We start from the raw sequence: 13,737 nt of genomic DNA on the forward strand, positions 1-13,737 counted from the left end.
CAAAAGGGTTAAACTCTGAACCACCTGCATATTGTGTTACTTGGCGGAGTTGAGTTTCAGTGCAGCTGGAAACCATCCTCAACGTATGACCCATGTCACATGCAGAGTATGTGGAACACTGCAAAAATTAACAACACATGGAGTGTGTAGATTGGTGAGGAGATAAGGGACTTTGCAAATTGCTGAGATACTGCACTAATGTTTCTTTTCACTAACTTGTCTGGCCAGAAGTATCAGACACTCCCTGGAGGTGATAGTGATCCATATACTCGGCAAGGTTTGCTGATTTTAATTTATGGAGTCAAAAAAAAGGGTTGGAGAACATTCAAACACTCAGCTTGATCTCTTCATACCTCATTGTTACTTAAAGACTGAAAGAAATTAAATGACTTGATTTGATTTATTATTGTTACATGTGCTGAGATACAGTGAGAGGTATTCTTTTGAGTGCGATCCAGGCAAATGATACCTTACATCAGGGTAATAGAACAGAATGCAAAATAGTGTTACAGCTACAGAGGAGGTGCAGAGAAAGATCAGATCTAATATATGCATGTGATATATTGATATGTAATGCACCAGAAATACTGTCCTAAATATGCAAAGCTTTTCAGAAAACAGTTGATGCTTAGCTGCAGCGTGTATGTGTAAGTGGAATTCCATGACAACATTTGTAATGATAGGAAGAAGACTGCAGAATGGTTGGTGAGAAGTATAAAGTTGAACATGTTGGCACTGAGTCAGTCACAATTAAAACGGAGGCAATGTGACGCACTAGTGGAGTGAAGCTAGCTCTTCTGAAACACTAACAATCAAAAAAGCACAAATGTTGCCTTTGGTATAGTGCAGAGGTATTGCACCAACACTAAATACAAATGCTTAGCAGCACAGTCCTGCAGAACTTGAGACTTATGGGCTTTGATATTAAATATGTCTGATTTTAAAAGTATCTTGTAGGACAGAACTGCAATCCAGCTTCAGATACCTTTCTGCTCTTGGGCAGGTGTAGTGAATGAATGTGTTGCTGAAATGGCTTTCCTGAAAAGTTACCTCTATTCCAAATAGCAGTAATGATAGTGAAGTAACAGAGGGAAAGGTCTGTCAGGCAGGTACTGAAAGATAGCATACAATGTTTACACTGATGCTATGATTAATGCTGCAGCATCTTCAGTTGTTCTTCACTGGCTTTTTACATCCAGGCGTAGGTGCTGAGCTTGCATTGGGGCTTATGTCCCCATGAACATGATTGACAAGTGTAATTATCAGCGTAAATGGGATTGGGGTCATTCTCGGCCAAGGCATTACCGGAACATAAAGCAAACCTCTCCTAAGGGCTGAGTTAACACTTGGTTTATTGACACGCCACTCTAACTGGGGAATGTAAAGTTTTTAATTTAATAAAATATTCACTGACGGGAATTGCTTAGGGCTCTAGTGTGTTCTCCTCTTGCTAATACAGCACTGAACTTCAGTTAAATGAATAAGAATTACAATGTCTTGAGTTGCTTCTGCAAAAGTATTCAAGTTTTGTAATGACAGCAGTTTGGCCACCTCCCAATTCTTGCCATTCTGCTAATCTGTTAATTGCTCACTAACCCACTTGTTTAACCAATGCAGGTGTTACACTTAAACCCATTTTAAGCAACCCAAATGTAACCTATTATAAATGTGTCATGCATGTATCTTTAAAGTGTAAGAGTGAGATTTGTACTCACACACAAGACCTATTCACTTACACAATTAAGATTGGATCCTAGACCAAAGATTTGTGAGTACAAATATTGGGCAGCCAGCTATTTAATAACTTATCCAACAATCAAATGAAAGATATTTAGTACAGTAATGGGATAACTTTTGAACATCAGAATTCAAATGGGGCATTGGATCACCTTTGTTAAGGGCTCTTGTGGTGGTGTCTTTGAGTCTTTGAGCCAGGAGACCTGGGTTCAAGTCCCAAGTCAGTCTCAGCACTGCTGTCACACAGTGCCAGGGACCTGGGTTTGATTCCACCCTCAGGTGACTGCTTATGTGGAGCTTGCACATTCTCCCCATGTCTACGTGGATTTCCACTGGGTGCTCTAGTTTCCTCCCACAGTCCAAAATGTGTAGGTTAAGTGGATTGGCCATTTGAAATTAACCCGTAGTATTCAGGGATGTGCAGGTTTGGTGGGTTAGCCATGGGAAAGAACACGAGAAAGGCAACAAAAAATCAAATCAATAAAAGGTACATGCTTTCGGTTCAGTTGGTTTGTCTTTTTTTAATCTGTCATCAATTCTGGTATAAATACTTTTATAGTGATTGTAACATTTAAAGAACATGTCCGGTTCGTATTTCTTCACATAGTTTATATTTTAACACCCATTGCAATATTTTCCTAAAGAAAAACATTTAAACACGCAAACTTGTGGCAAGATTGTCGAAAGCTAGTTCAGAAATCAACTACATTTTAATGAGGGTGAAAGCATTCCCCAAACTTAAACATTTAAACATTTATTACATTCAATAGTAACTGGAAATTTGAAACGCTTCAGTGAATGTTGCCATTTAGAATTCGTTGTATAGACACTCCCACCAAGAAAGCTGCCTTTTTGACTTCTTCATGTAAAAGCTAGAGATTTAATTCAACTTTTCTCATTGATTTTGAGGTCAGAATTATGAATAGTTTAAATCTGATATAATAAGGAATTCTAGTCCGAACCAAGGCATCTATAACTTTTGCAAGGTTACCTGATACCTTATCAGAGTTTGTAAGGTGAATACCTACAGCTTGACACCTTTTAATGTTCATGTGCTGGAATTTGGAAAAGAATGACACTGTAAAGACATACCCAGGCTGAAGGTTAAGTGACCCCTGAAGGTTCAGACCAATTCATTCAGCTCTATACAGCCTGACTAAAGCCATCCATCAAACAGCAGGTTGAAAGGAGTTGAGTTGAGGTCATAAACTACAGCTGGAGGTGTCTGCCTCCTGAAACTGTTTACACTTCCCTCTATGTTTGTGAGGCTGTTAAGCTGCGGAGAGCAAAATCTTTGTTTAATTCTAAAGTGAAAGAGCGACAGAGTAATTTTGTTTAGCGGCTGGAATTTCTCTCTGCATTACATTTGTTAAGTGTTAACAAAGATACCAAAGATGGTTTGAAGGAAGTCCTTAAATTGTGCAACACTCATTTAAGTTTGCTTCTCACGTCACTTTTTAATCTGCACTTGTTTAGTTCGGTTTGGACAGAACCGTGTTACTGCGTTCACACCACAATGTAATGACTTTCCATTTCTTTACAGTTTTATTTAATCACCCCCGACTCTACCACAGGAATGAGAAAGATATTCTGAACAGTAGTAAATTAGTACCAAATGTCCCACAAAGTGTTTATATCAGATTTCTGACAGAAAAACATTTAACTTTATTTCTTTTTTTTCTGCTCTACGCTAGGAAGGGCTGTAATGTTGAACTTTTAACTTCCTTCTTTATTTTTCTACTTTGTACGAGATATCTTTATACCCAAGATGGCACCAGAATTGGTGACCTTGCACACTTTCCACTGTACTCCTGTATTCCTGTACTTGAGTACACATGACGACAAAATCTAATTCTAATTCTTAACAAAAAAGACAAATCAACTGAACCAAAAGAGCATACTTCTCATTGATTTAATTCTTTTTTGGCTTTCTCCTCATGTGAGTTATCTTTTGAAGCATAACTGCACCCAGTTTTGTTACCCATCTGGTTCTGGACTGGACAATCCAGTTTTAATTGGAATTGTCTGGAATTGTCTAAATCCAAGTTGACTTTCAAAAACACTCATTTTTAACAAAATCTACTTCCTCTTCATGAACCTGTTTTTTTTTTCCCCCCAGTATCTCCTAATGCTGAAGCATCAATCATTAGCATTTTCTATACCGTTCCATCAAAAGTAAATTAAAGTTTTTGTTGTTTTAGTATCTCTAACTATGCAGCAATCCCTCAGTGATGTGGTGACCCTGATTAATGTGATTTCATTGCCAGTAGTCCAGCCTCTGAGTCTGAAGATTGATGCCACTATCTATCTTTATCTTTCGTCTCTTTACTGCTGTTATGAGATAGAAACTATACTCACCGGCTGGGTCACATAGCAACAGTACCTGCGCTGTATTTTTGTTCATGCATCGTCACCACAATCAGACCACCATTAGAACTGGTGGGGTAGAGATGGAGTGCGCATGTATGTTTGTTACCCATTCCTAATTGCCCTTGAACTGAGAGGCTCGCTGGCCTTTTTCAGAGGGCAGTTAGGAATCAAACACACTATCACGGGTCACCTGTAGGCCTGACCAGGCGAGGACAACAGATTTCCTTCCTGAAAGAATATTAGTGCACCAGCTGTGTTTTGATATTTTATGGTCACCGATCACTGAGATTAACTTACAATTCCATATTTATGAATTGAATCTAAATTTTTCCAGCTGTTATGGTGGGATTGGAACCAGTGCCCCACAAACATTAGACTTTGCCTCTGGATTGCTAATCCAGTGCTATTACCTTAAAGCCACCACCTCCCCATTTTGGTAATATATTGTTACCCTGACATAGCTGTCAGTTTGATTTGATATTTCAATTAACCTATTTAAGCTTTTTTTTTCAAATCATTCTTGGGATGGTGGTATTACTGCCCGGGCTTGCATATATTACTATCACTAATTGCCCAGAGGGCAGTTAAGAGTCAACTCTATTGCACTGGGTCTGGAGTTACATATAGGCCAGACCAGGTAAAGATGGCAGTTTCCTTCCCTAAAAGAATTTTTCCTGAGAATTAACAATGGTTTGATGATCAGCATTAGACTGTCAATTCCAGATATTTCTTTTATCCTGCCACCTATCATCATGTCCAATGATGTGCAGATTAGGAGGATTGGCCATGCTAAATTGCCCACAGTGTCCAGAGATATACAGTCTAGGTGGATTAGCTATGGGTGATGTAAGGTTAATGGTTGTAGGCATGGGTGGAGTGCTCTTTGGAGGGTCAGTATGGACTTAATGGGCTGAATAGCCTGATTCCATACTGTAGGGATTCTATGATTCTACCATGGCATGATTCAAACCTAAGTCTCTGGATTAATAGTCTAACGGCAATAATAATTGTCTTCCCGTTTTTTTAGTCCATCACCTTCAAACCAGATGGGATTTGAATCCAGGTCTTTTGGTCTCCAGGCAGGGTCAATATCTCTGTGTACCACAATAGCTCTCCGAAGGAAGGGTACACTTGCGTGAAAGGAGGTGCCGCGAGAGTGAGTACTGTGATAAGCAGGCAGTTTTGGGAAGATGGATTGGTTGGAATGGGTTTTTTGTTCTCTGGTGTTTAGGAGACTAGTTGAAAAAAAATGACACTGTTTTGGGAATTTGGCAGGATAGATACTGAGAGCATGTTTCCCTGACTGGGGAGTCAGGAAATAAGAGCGACAGTCTTGGGATCAGGGATCTCCTATTTGGGACTGAGATGAGGAGATCTGCCAGTCAGTTTATTCCAGCACTTGATTGCTTGGTCCTTGAACATTCGAGGATAGGAGAATTCTAGAAAGAGGTGATACATTGAAACTCTCTCAATTCTGACAGGGTGTGATAAGGTGATTCTAGTTGGAATGTTTCTCTTGGCTGGTGTCTTGAGAATGAGGGAACAGAATCATACATCACCTCCAAAGGACTATGGAAGCTCTGTCATCGAGAAGGTTCAAGACTCAAATACATTGATTTATGGAAATTAGTGACCTAAAGGGACGGGGAGGTGGTGGGGCAAAATGGAGTGAATGAGCTAATCAGCCAGATGGAGAATATTGAGGCACTGGCCTGAATGGCCTACTCCTGTTCCTACTGTCTTCATTGATGTAAAAGGGCAGCCATGACGTTGTGGTGGGTTCAAATGCCCCTATGACCTAACTGCTGCTCCTCCAGCATGTAATTTCTGGGTGAGAGAAATACATTCTTATGTTTCTGACTTTGACAAGATCTGTACCCCTTGTTACTAATCTACAAAACGGTGGAAATCGGGCTTATTGCGGTCCTTGGCCCCTGTAACTGTGTGACTTAAATTCTAAATTAAATTAAGGTGAATATGACTTTACTAAAATCCGAATTTGATGTGAGTAGAGTCTGGAAAGCGGATGTATTAAATGGCTGTGGTTACACCTGAGGGACATTATGTCATCTTACAGAAAGTCTGTCCTGGGGGTACAGATTGTGGAGAACATCATGTCTACAACTTATATTGTTGCTAATGGGCCAAACCTTTCCATTAGCACATGTGTAAGCGCACACATAAATTTACCAAAGATCCTTAGACAGCACCTCTCAAACCCACGACCACTTCCATCGAGACTAACACACAGCAGATACATGGAAACACCACCACCTGCAAGTTCCCCTGCAAGCCGCTCGCCATCCTGACTGGGAAATAGATTGCTGTTCCTTCAGTGGTGTGGAAATATATCGCCATTCCTTCACTGTTGCTGGGTCTAAATTCTGGAATCCCTGCCCTCAGGGCATTGTGGGCCAACCCACAGGACATGGACTGCAATGGTTCAAGAAGGAAGCTCATCACCACCTTCTCAAGAGCAACTAGAGCTAGGCCCAGCCACTGATACCCAACTCCCATGAATGAATTGAATAAAGTTGATTGTACTAGAGAGTTACCAGTTCTAAATCCAATGTTACTCAGCTCCATCTGGATGTAAGCGAGAGTCTGAAGGTCACTATGAAATTCTTGGGACAGAAAATGTTACCTTCCAGCCAGAAATATTTGGAATTAAATTACATGAGCTGTTAAACATGGATCTTCTTATCTCTTCCTAGCAGACTCATCTTAGAATCCCTACAGTATGGAAACAGGCCATTTGGCCCTACAAGTCCATACTGACCCTCTGAAGAGTACCCTACCCAGACCCATTCCCTATTACCCTACACTTACCCCTGCCTAATGCACCTAACCTACATATCCCTCCACACTGTGGATCAATTCACCTGACCTACACATCCTTGGGTTGTGGGAGGAAACCGGAGTGCCTAGAGGGAACCCATGCAGGTACGGGGAGAATGTGCAGACTCCACACAGTCACCCGAGGCTGGAATTGAACCTGGGTCCCTGGTGCTGTGAGGCAACAGAGCTAACCGCTGAGCTGCCATGCTGCTACTCCCTGATACATGTGTGTGTGATAGCGTCAAGTGGACAAAATTCTGAATATTCAACACACTAAAGCCATTTTTTTTAACAAACAGAAGTTGCTGGAAAAGTTCAGCAGGTCTGAGTTCTAAGGTATGGCCACTAGCCCTGAAATGTTAACTCTGATTTCTCTCCACAGATATGGCTGGACCTGCTGAGCTTTGCCAGCAACTTCTGTTTTTGTTTCTGATTTACAGCATCCGCAGTTCTCTTGTTTTTTAAATCTTCATATGTCCTAGTTTCTCAGAAACCTGATACTATAAATAGAGGATACACGCTGTCTGATCGCAAAGGATACTCCAATATGACCTTGATTTGACATTACCAGTCACTTGGAGATGATGTGGTTTGCTTATTATAGTGTATTTCAACATTCTGAGTTTACCCTGCAATATTCCCTTGTTCGGCTTAGCTATTGTGCCAGTGGTTATGCAACAACGTAGCTCAGTGTAATCGAAAAGGGTAAGAACTATTTTTGCAAGAAGCATCATACAGATACTCCAGTTATTGAACAGCTTCTGGCTGCAGCTTACTGATTTGAGAATAAGGGAGGCTTTATTGAAGAAAAGTACCATTTGGCATAGGCACACATGTTGAAATAATCGTGGTTTTTGAATAGGCCTTTGTGGAACTGTGATGTTTTGCTCCAAAAATGATTAAATGAGCCCGTTAAGTTGACAAGAAGATTACATGTTTTCAATAAAATACTTTCCAGAAACCAAAAATGTGACGAATTAAAACTTTTTAAATGCTTCAGTTCCACAAAACTTAGTTGAATATTTGTAGATAATTTTAACTTTATTATTGGGTGAAAAATAGGTGATGTGGAATTGACACCTGATTCCTGAAACCCAAATGTTCAAAACTCCTGCTTTGTAGTCGATGACATTTTAAAATTATAATTATTTCCTAAGCCCCTGTCTAGTGGAAATTTGGTTTCCAGAAGACAAAGACCATAAAATGTTGAGCAAAAATAGACCATTTTGCCCCATAACCCTCGATTCCTTGACTGATTAAAACTCCTTGCTGGAAAAGTGCAGCAGGTCAGGCAGCATCCAAGGAGAAGGAGAATCGATGTTTCGGGGATGAGCCCTTCTTCCGGAATGAGGAAAGTGTGCCAAGCAGGCTTCATTCCCCTACGCCCTCATTTTCACTATCCCTCCAGAACTACCCCGCTCTCTGAGGATGAAAGATCAGTCCTCGGCAGAGGCCTCGCCTTCATTCCCCTACGCTCTCTATCTTAGCCTGCTTGGCACACTTTCCTCATTCCTGAAGAAGGGCTCATGCCCGAAACGTCGATTCTCCTGTTCCTTGGATGCTGCCAGACCTGCTGCGCTTTTCCAGCAACACATTTTCAGCTCTGATCTCCAGCATGTGCAGTCCTCACCTTCTCCTCCCTGATTTAAAACTCTTGTCTGTCTCAGCTTTGAATGACTCAGTCTCGACAGCCCTCTGCAGTAAAGAATTTCAATGATTCACTCCCCTCTGAGAGAAGAAATTCCTCCTCATCTCTGACTTAAGTGAGTGACCCCTTATTCCGGGGTCACAGATGATCCCACACAGGGAAACAAGCCTGTTAAGTTCCCTAAGAATCTTGGATGTTCTTAATAAAGTCACCCCTTAATAAAGTAGTACAACCTACCCAATGTCTCCCCACAAGACAGTCCCTCCATACCTGCTACCAGCCTAGTGAACCTTCTCAGGACTGCTTCCAATACCAGTAAATCTTTCCTTTGATAAAGGGTCCAAACAGTTTACAAAATACCAGCCATGCTCTGACTATTGCCATGTATAATTCTAGCAATTTTGGTTTCCGTTTTTTATCATCAAATGTACACAAGAGATTGCTGGAAAAACACAGCAGGTGTGGCAGCATCTGTGGAGAGCAATTGAGTTAATATTCCAAGTCTGTTGTGACTCTTCAGTACTGCTTTTACACTCCATTTCTTTTAAATTCCCATTTGCCTCCCTATTACCCATTGAACTTGGATGCTAACTTTTTGTGATTAATGACAAGGGCTCCCAAATCCCACTTCTGTAGTTTTCTTCAGTCTTTTTCCATTAAATTAATATTCAGCTTCTCTATTCTTCTTGCCAAAGTATATATAACATCTCACAAACTTGATTGAGTTTTTTGAGGATATAACCAAAAAGATTGAGGGCAGAGGGGTAGACATTGTCAAGGATTTTACTAAAGTCCAAGTAGACAATGTTCTACATGGCAGACCGATTAGTAAAGTTGGATCACATGGGATTCACAAGGGCTTGCTAATTGAATACAAAATTGACTTGATGGTTGGAGTCCGAGGGTGATGGTAGAGGGTTGTTTTTCAGATTGGAGGTCTGTGACCTATGGTGTTCCGCAGGGATTGGTGCTGAGTCAATGTTGTTTTGTCACTTATGTCAACAATTTGAAGAGAATTTAGGAGAAATGGTTAGTAAGTTTGTAGATGACACCAAAATTGATGTATAGTTGACAGTGAAGAAGGTTATCTGAGATTATAAAGGGATATAGATCAATTGGGCTAATGGGCTCAGGAGTGGCAGATAGGGTATAATTTGGATAAATGCGACGTATTACATTTCGATTATACAAACAAGGACAGGCCATACGCAATTAATGGTAGAGCCCTGGTAGTGTTGTCGAACAGAGATTTAGAGATTCAGGTACGTAATTCTTTGAACGTTGTCGCAGGTGAACAGAGTGGTTAAGAAGGTGTTTAGCATCGTGCCTTTATTGCTCAGGCCATTGAGTATAGGAATTGGACTGTCATGTTGAAGTTGTACAGGATGTTGGTGAGGCCACTTTTGGAGTATTGTGTACAGTTCTGGTTGGCCTGCTATAGGAAGGATATAAGGGGCAGCATGGTGGCTCAGTGGTTACCACTGCTGCCTCAGTGCTAGGGACCCGGGTTCAATTCCAGCCTCAAACTCTGTGGAGTTTGCACATTTTCCCTGTATCTGCGTAGATCCGTCTGGGTGCTCTGGTTTCCTCCCACAGTCCAAAGATATGCAGTTTAGAGGAATTGGCTGTGTTAAATTGTCCATGGTGTTCAGGGATATGTAGGTTAGGTGCCTTGGTCAAGGGGTAAAATCTAGGATAGTGGGGGAATGAGTCTGGGTGAGTTACTTTTCAGAGGGTTGGTGTGGACCTGTTGGGCCGAAGGGCCTGTTTCCATACTGTAGGGATTCTATGATGATTAAATTAGAGACAGTTCAGAAAAGATTTGCCAGGACTGGAGGATTAGAGTTTTAAAGAGAAGCGAGACAAGCTGGGGCTCTTTTTTTTTCACTGGAGCATAGGAGGTTGAGGTTAACCTTATTAAAAGTTTATACAATCACGAGGGGCAGAGATAAGGTGAATAGCAAAGATCTTTCTCCTAGGGTGGGGAATTTCAAAACTGTTTTTAAAGTGAGAAGAGAAAGTTTAAAAGGGACTGAGAGGCAACTTTTTCTCTCAAAGGTTTGTTTGCATGTTGTTTATTTTATTGTTGTCACATGTGCCGAGGTGCAGTGAAAAGTGGTGTTTTGCATGCTGTACAGGCAGATTATACCATACAATCTATATCAGAGTAGCAGAACAGAGTGCAAGAGATGGTGCAAGGTGAGAGAGATCAGAACTAACACTTGGGAGGTCTGTTCAAAGGCTGATAACAGCCAGAAAGAAGCTGTTCTAGACTCTATCTGTGCATGTATACAAACTTTTTTTTTACCTTCTGCCTGACAGAAGAGGGTGGACGAGAGTATAACTGGGGTGGGAGGGATCTTTGATTATCGATTTTGGAATGAACTGCCAGAGGAAATGGTAGATGCAGGTACAGTCACAACAATTAAAAGATATTTGGACAGGTACATGAATAGGAAAGGTGTAGAGGGATATGAGCCAAACATGAGCAAATGAGACTAGTTTAGTTTCAGAAATTTGATCAGTGCAAATGAGTTGGACCAAAGAGTCTGTTTCTGTGCTGTATGACTCTATGATTCTATTTTCTCACATTATATTACATCTACCAGGTTTTTCCTCATTCACTTAACCAGTGCATAACCCTTTGGCAATTCTGTGTCATTCTCATCACTTCCCTCAGCCAGGTTATGAATAGATATTGAAAATAATTCTGGCTCCAAAACTGATTCGAATTAGAACTAGAATTCCTACAGTGTGCAAACAGGCCCTTTGGCCCAACAAGTCCACAACACCTCTTTGAAGAGTATCCCACCCAGACCATTACCCCTGACTAATGCACCTAACCTATACATCCCTGAACACTACAGACTATTTAGCATGGCCAATCCACCTAACCGGCACATCTTTGGACTATGGGAGGAAACCAGAGCACCTGGAAAAATCCCACGCAGACACAGGGAGAACATGCAAAGTCCACTCAGACAGTCACCCATTTGGAATCGAACCTGGGCTTCCCTGGTGCTGTGAGGCAGCAGTGCTGACCACTGAGTCACCGTGCTACCCCAAGGGTATCGCCCTGATGGGCAGAATGGCCTGCTTCCACACTGTAGGGGCTCTGAGATTCTATGATCCTTGTGGTGCACCTGAACCATCCTAAACCACCCCCGTTTCCCCAACTTTGTCTTCTATTAGTTGACCAAACCTCTATCCATCTTAATACACCAGCTCCAACACCATGGGCTCTTACTAAGAATTTAGTAATACCAAAGCTAATCAGATAGTAACCTCCTCGCCACATCCTGCCTACCTCATGCCTTTGCTTACCAAGAATCAATCAATCTCTAGGAAGTTTTGGCCTTTTGCTGCTTGTCAATTTTCTTCCAGTGAAACTCTCTACTCACAGCACCTCGAACCTCACAAACCTCCTAACCCCACCTTTCCTGGTCAGATTGCTCTTCAGTATTATTTAAAATGTCTCACTCTGTAATTTCTGGAAACTACAGGTTCCTAGTTTTGCCAGCACCTCCAGTTCAGGGAAAAGTGCAACTTGGATAGGTCTGATGTATCAAACCAGTGTCTGGATATTGACTGAGCGCAGGCCGTTGTTCCACTGAGTAGCCTTGTAATTTTCACCAACTACGATTAAAAATAGAGACTGGCCAACTTTTTGAAATGCAAATGGAACCAAGTAATAATCCGCCCCTTTAAGTAAGAAAGGGAAAGCAAGTGGCAGCTAGACAATCAACAGTATGATTCAGGAATGAGGCAAGCGGTTTCTAATCTACAGTCATTTTGCACTTTCACATTCCCATCGGAGGACCTGCGGCAATTTTGCTGACGTCCAATTGATTTCTTCTTAAATTAAGACATAGTTTGCTTCACCTTCTTAACAGAGAAGTTGTTTTTGTGATAATTGAAGGCTACCAGAAACATTGAATCTATTTTTTTTTGGCTGCAGGAGCATGTAGACCATGCAATGACACAGAGGTCCTTATGGCTGTGTGCACAAGTGATTTTGGTAAGTGCTTTTAATTATTCTCACTGTGTTCCTGCATTGTTCGCTTCTATTTTCACAAACTTTATTTTTCTTCATCTGTAACTGATAAAACTCTCAAAAATAGTGTACAGGTCTAAAACTATGTTGACTGTCCATCTCGGATGCTGAGAGATGAGCTGGTTATAGCAAACAGAAGGGAAATTAATTCATAAATTCTGCTTTCTAATAATCATTGCTCTATCTTGAATGAGAGAGAATTTCTTCTATGATAGGTATTAATAAATATATTCATCAATTTACCATTAAAGCATTTTTGACATCTGTCAACATCTAAGCTGCTGAGACAACACAGTGGCTCAGTGGTTAGCACTGCGGACTCAACGCTAGGGACCTGGGTTTGATTCCACACGCAGGGAGCTGTGTGGAGTTTGTACACTCTCCCCGTGACAGCATGGATTCCCTCTGGGTGTTCCAGTTTCCACCCATCGTACAAAGATGTGCAGGTTAGGTGGATTGCTAAATTGCTCATAGTATCCAGGGATGTGTAGGCTAGGTGGATTAGCCATGGGAGATGCTGAGATAGAAGGTTGGGTCTGGGTGAGATGCCTTTCAGAGGGTTGGTGTGGACTGGATAGGCTGAATGGCCTATTTCATGCTGTGTAGGAATTCTATCTCTTTGTCATTTGAGCAAAAACGTGTCATTTCAACATCTATTTGTCAGTTAATACCATCACCATAGGTTGTGTGGTCATTTGTCTTAATGCTGTATGTGGGATCTTGCTGTGCTCACATCAGCTGCTGCCCTTCCAGCATTATGACACTGACTGCACTTCAAAACAACTGTCTTGCACTTAGACTGTGAGAGGTGCTATGTAAATGCAATCTTTCTTTCCTCCCCAGTAGTGTTTTGGATCATTTTAGGATTGCATTTTGTAGTAATCTACTTACAACGTTCAGCAGCCACTGAGTAAAGGTGCAGGTATAAAGCCATAGAGTCAAACCGCATGGAAACTGGATAAAATGGATGATTATCTCAGGCACATTGGTTCCAAAGCAGAACAGTAACTTCGCCCTGATTCTAATTTTCGAGATTTCAGCATGTGGTGACTATTGAGGGGTTCCCTCCTCAGTGCTCCCAGATTTAGGA

The 13,737-nt window shown here is 41.4% G+C and overlaps 1 protein-coding gene across 1 annotated transcript in view; it reads left to right on the forward strand.

The window, feature by feature from the left end:
• metrn (meteorin, glial cell differentiation regulator) overlaps positions 1-13,737 on the forward strand; it is a 47,766-nt gene that overhangs the window by 17,774 nt on the left and 16,255 nt on the right. The window contains exon 3 of the mRNA XM_043711118.2: positions 12,552-12,611. Coding sequence (XP_043567053.2) covers positions 12,552-12,611 — 60 coding nt within the window. The remainder of the gene's footprint in view (positions 1-12,551; positions 12,612-13,737) is intronic.

This window comes from Chiloscyllium plagiosum, unplaced genomic scaffold (assembly GCF_037043375.1).
Source record: "Chiloscyllium plagiosum isolate Xiang-an unplaced genomic scaffold, Cpla_swu_hap1 HiC_scaffold_20, whole genome shotgun sequence".
NCBI classification, from domain to species: domain Eukaryota; kingdom Metazoa; phylum Chordata; class Chondrichthyes; order Orectolobiformes; family Hemiscylliidae; genus Chiloscyllium; species Chiloscyllium plagiosum.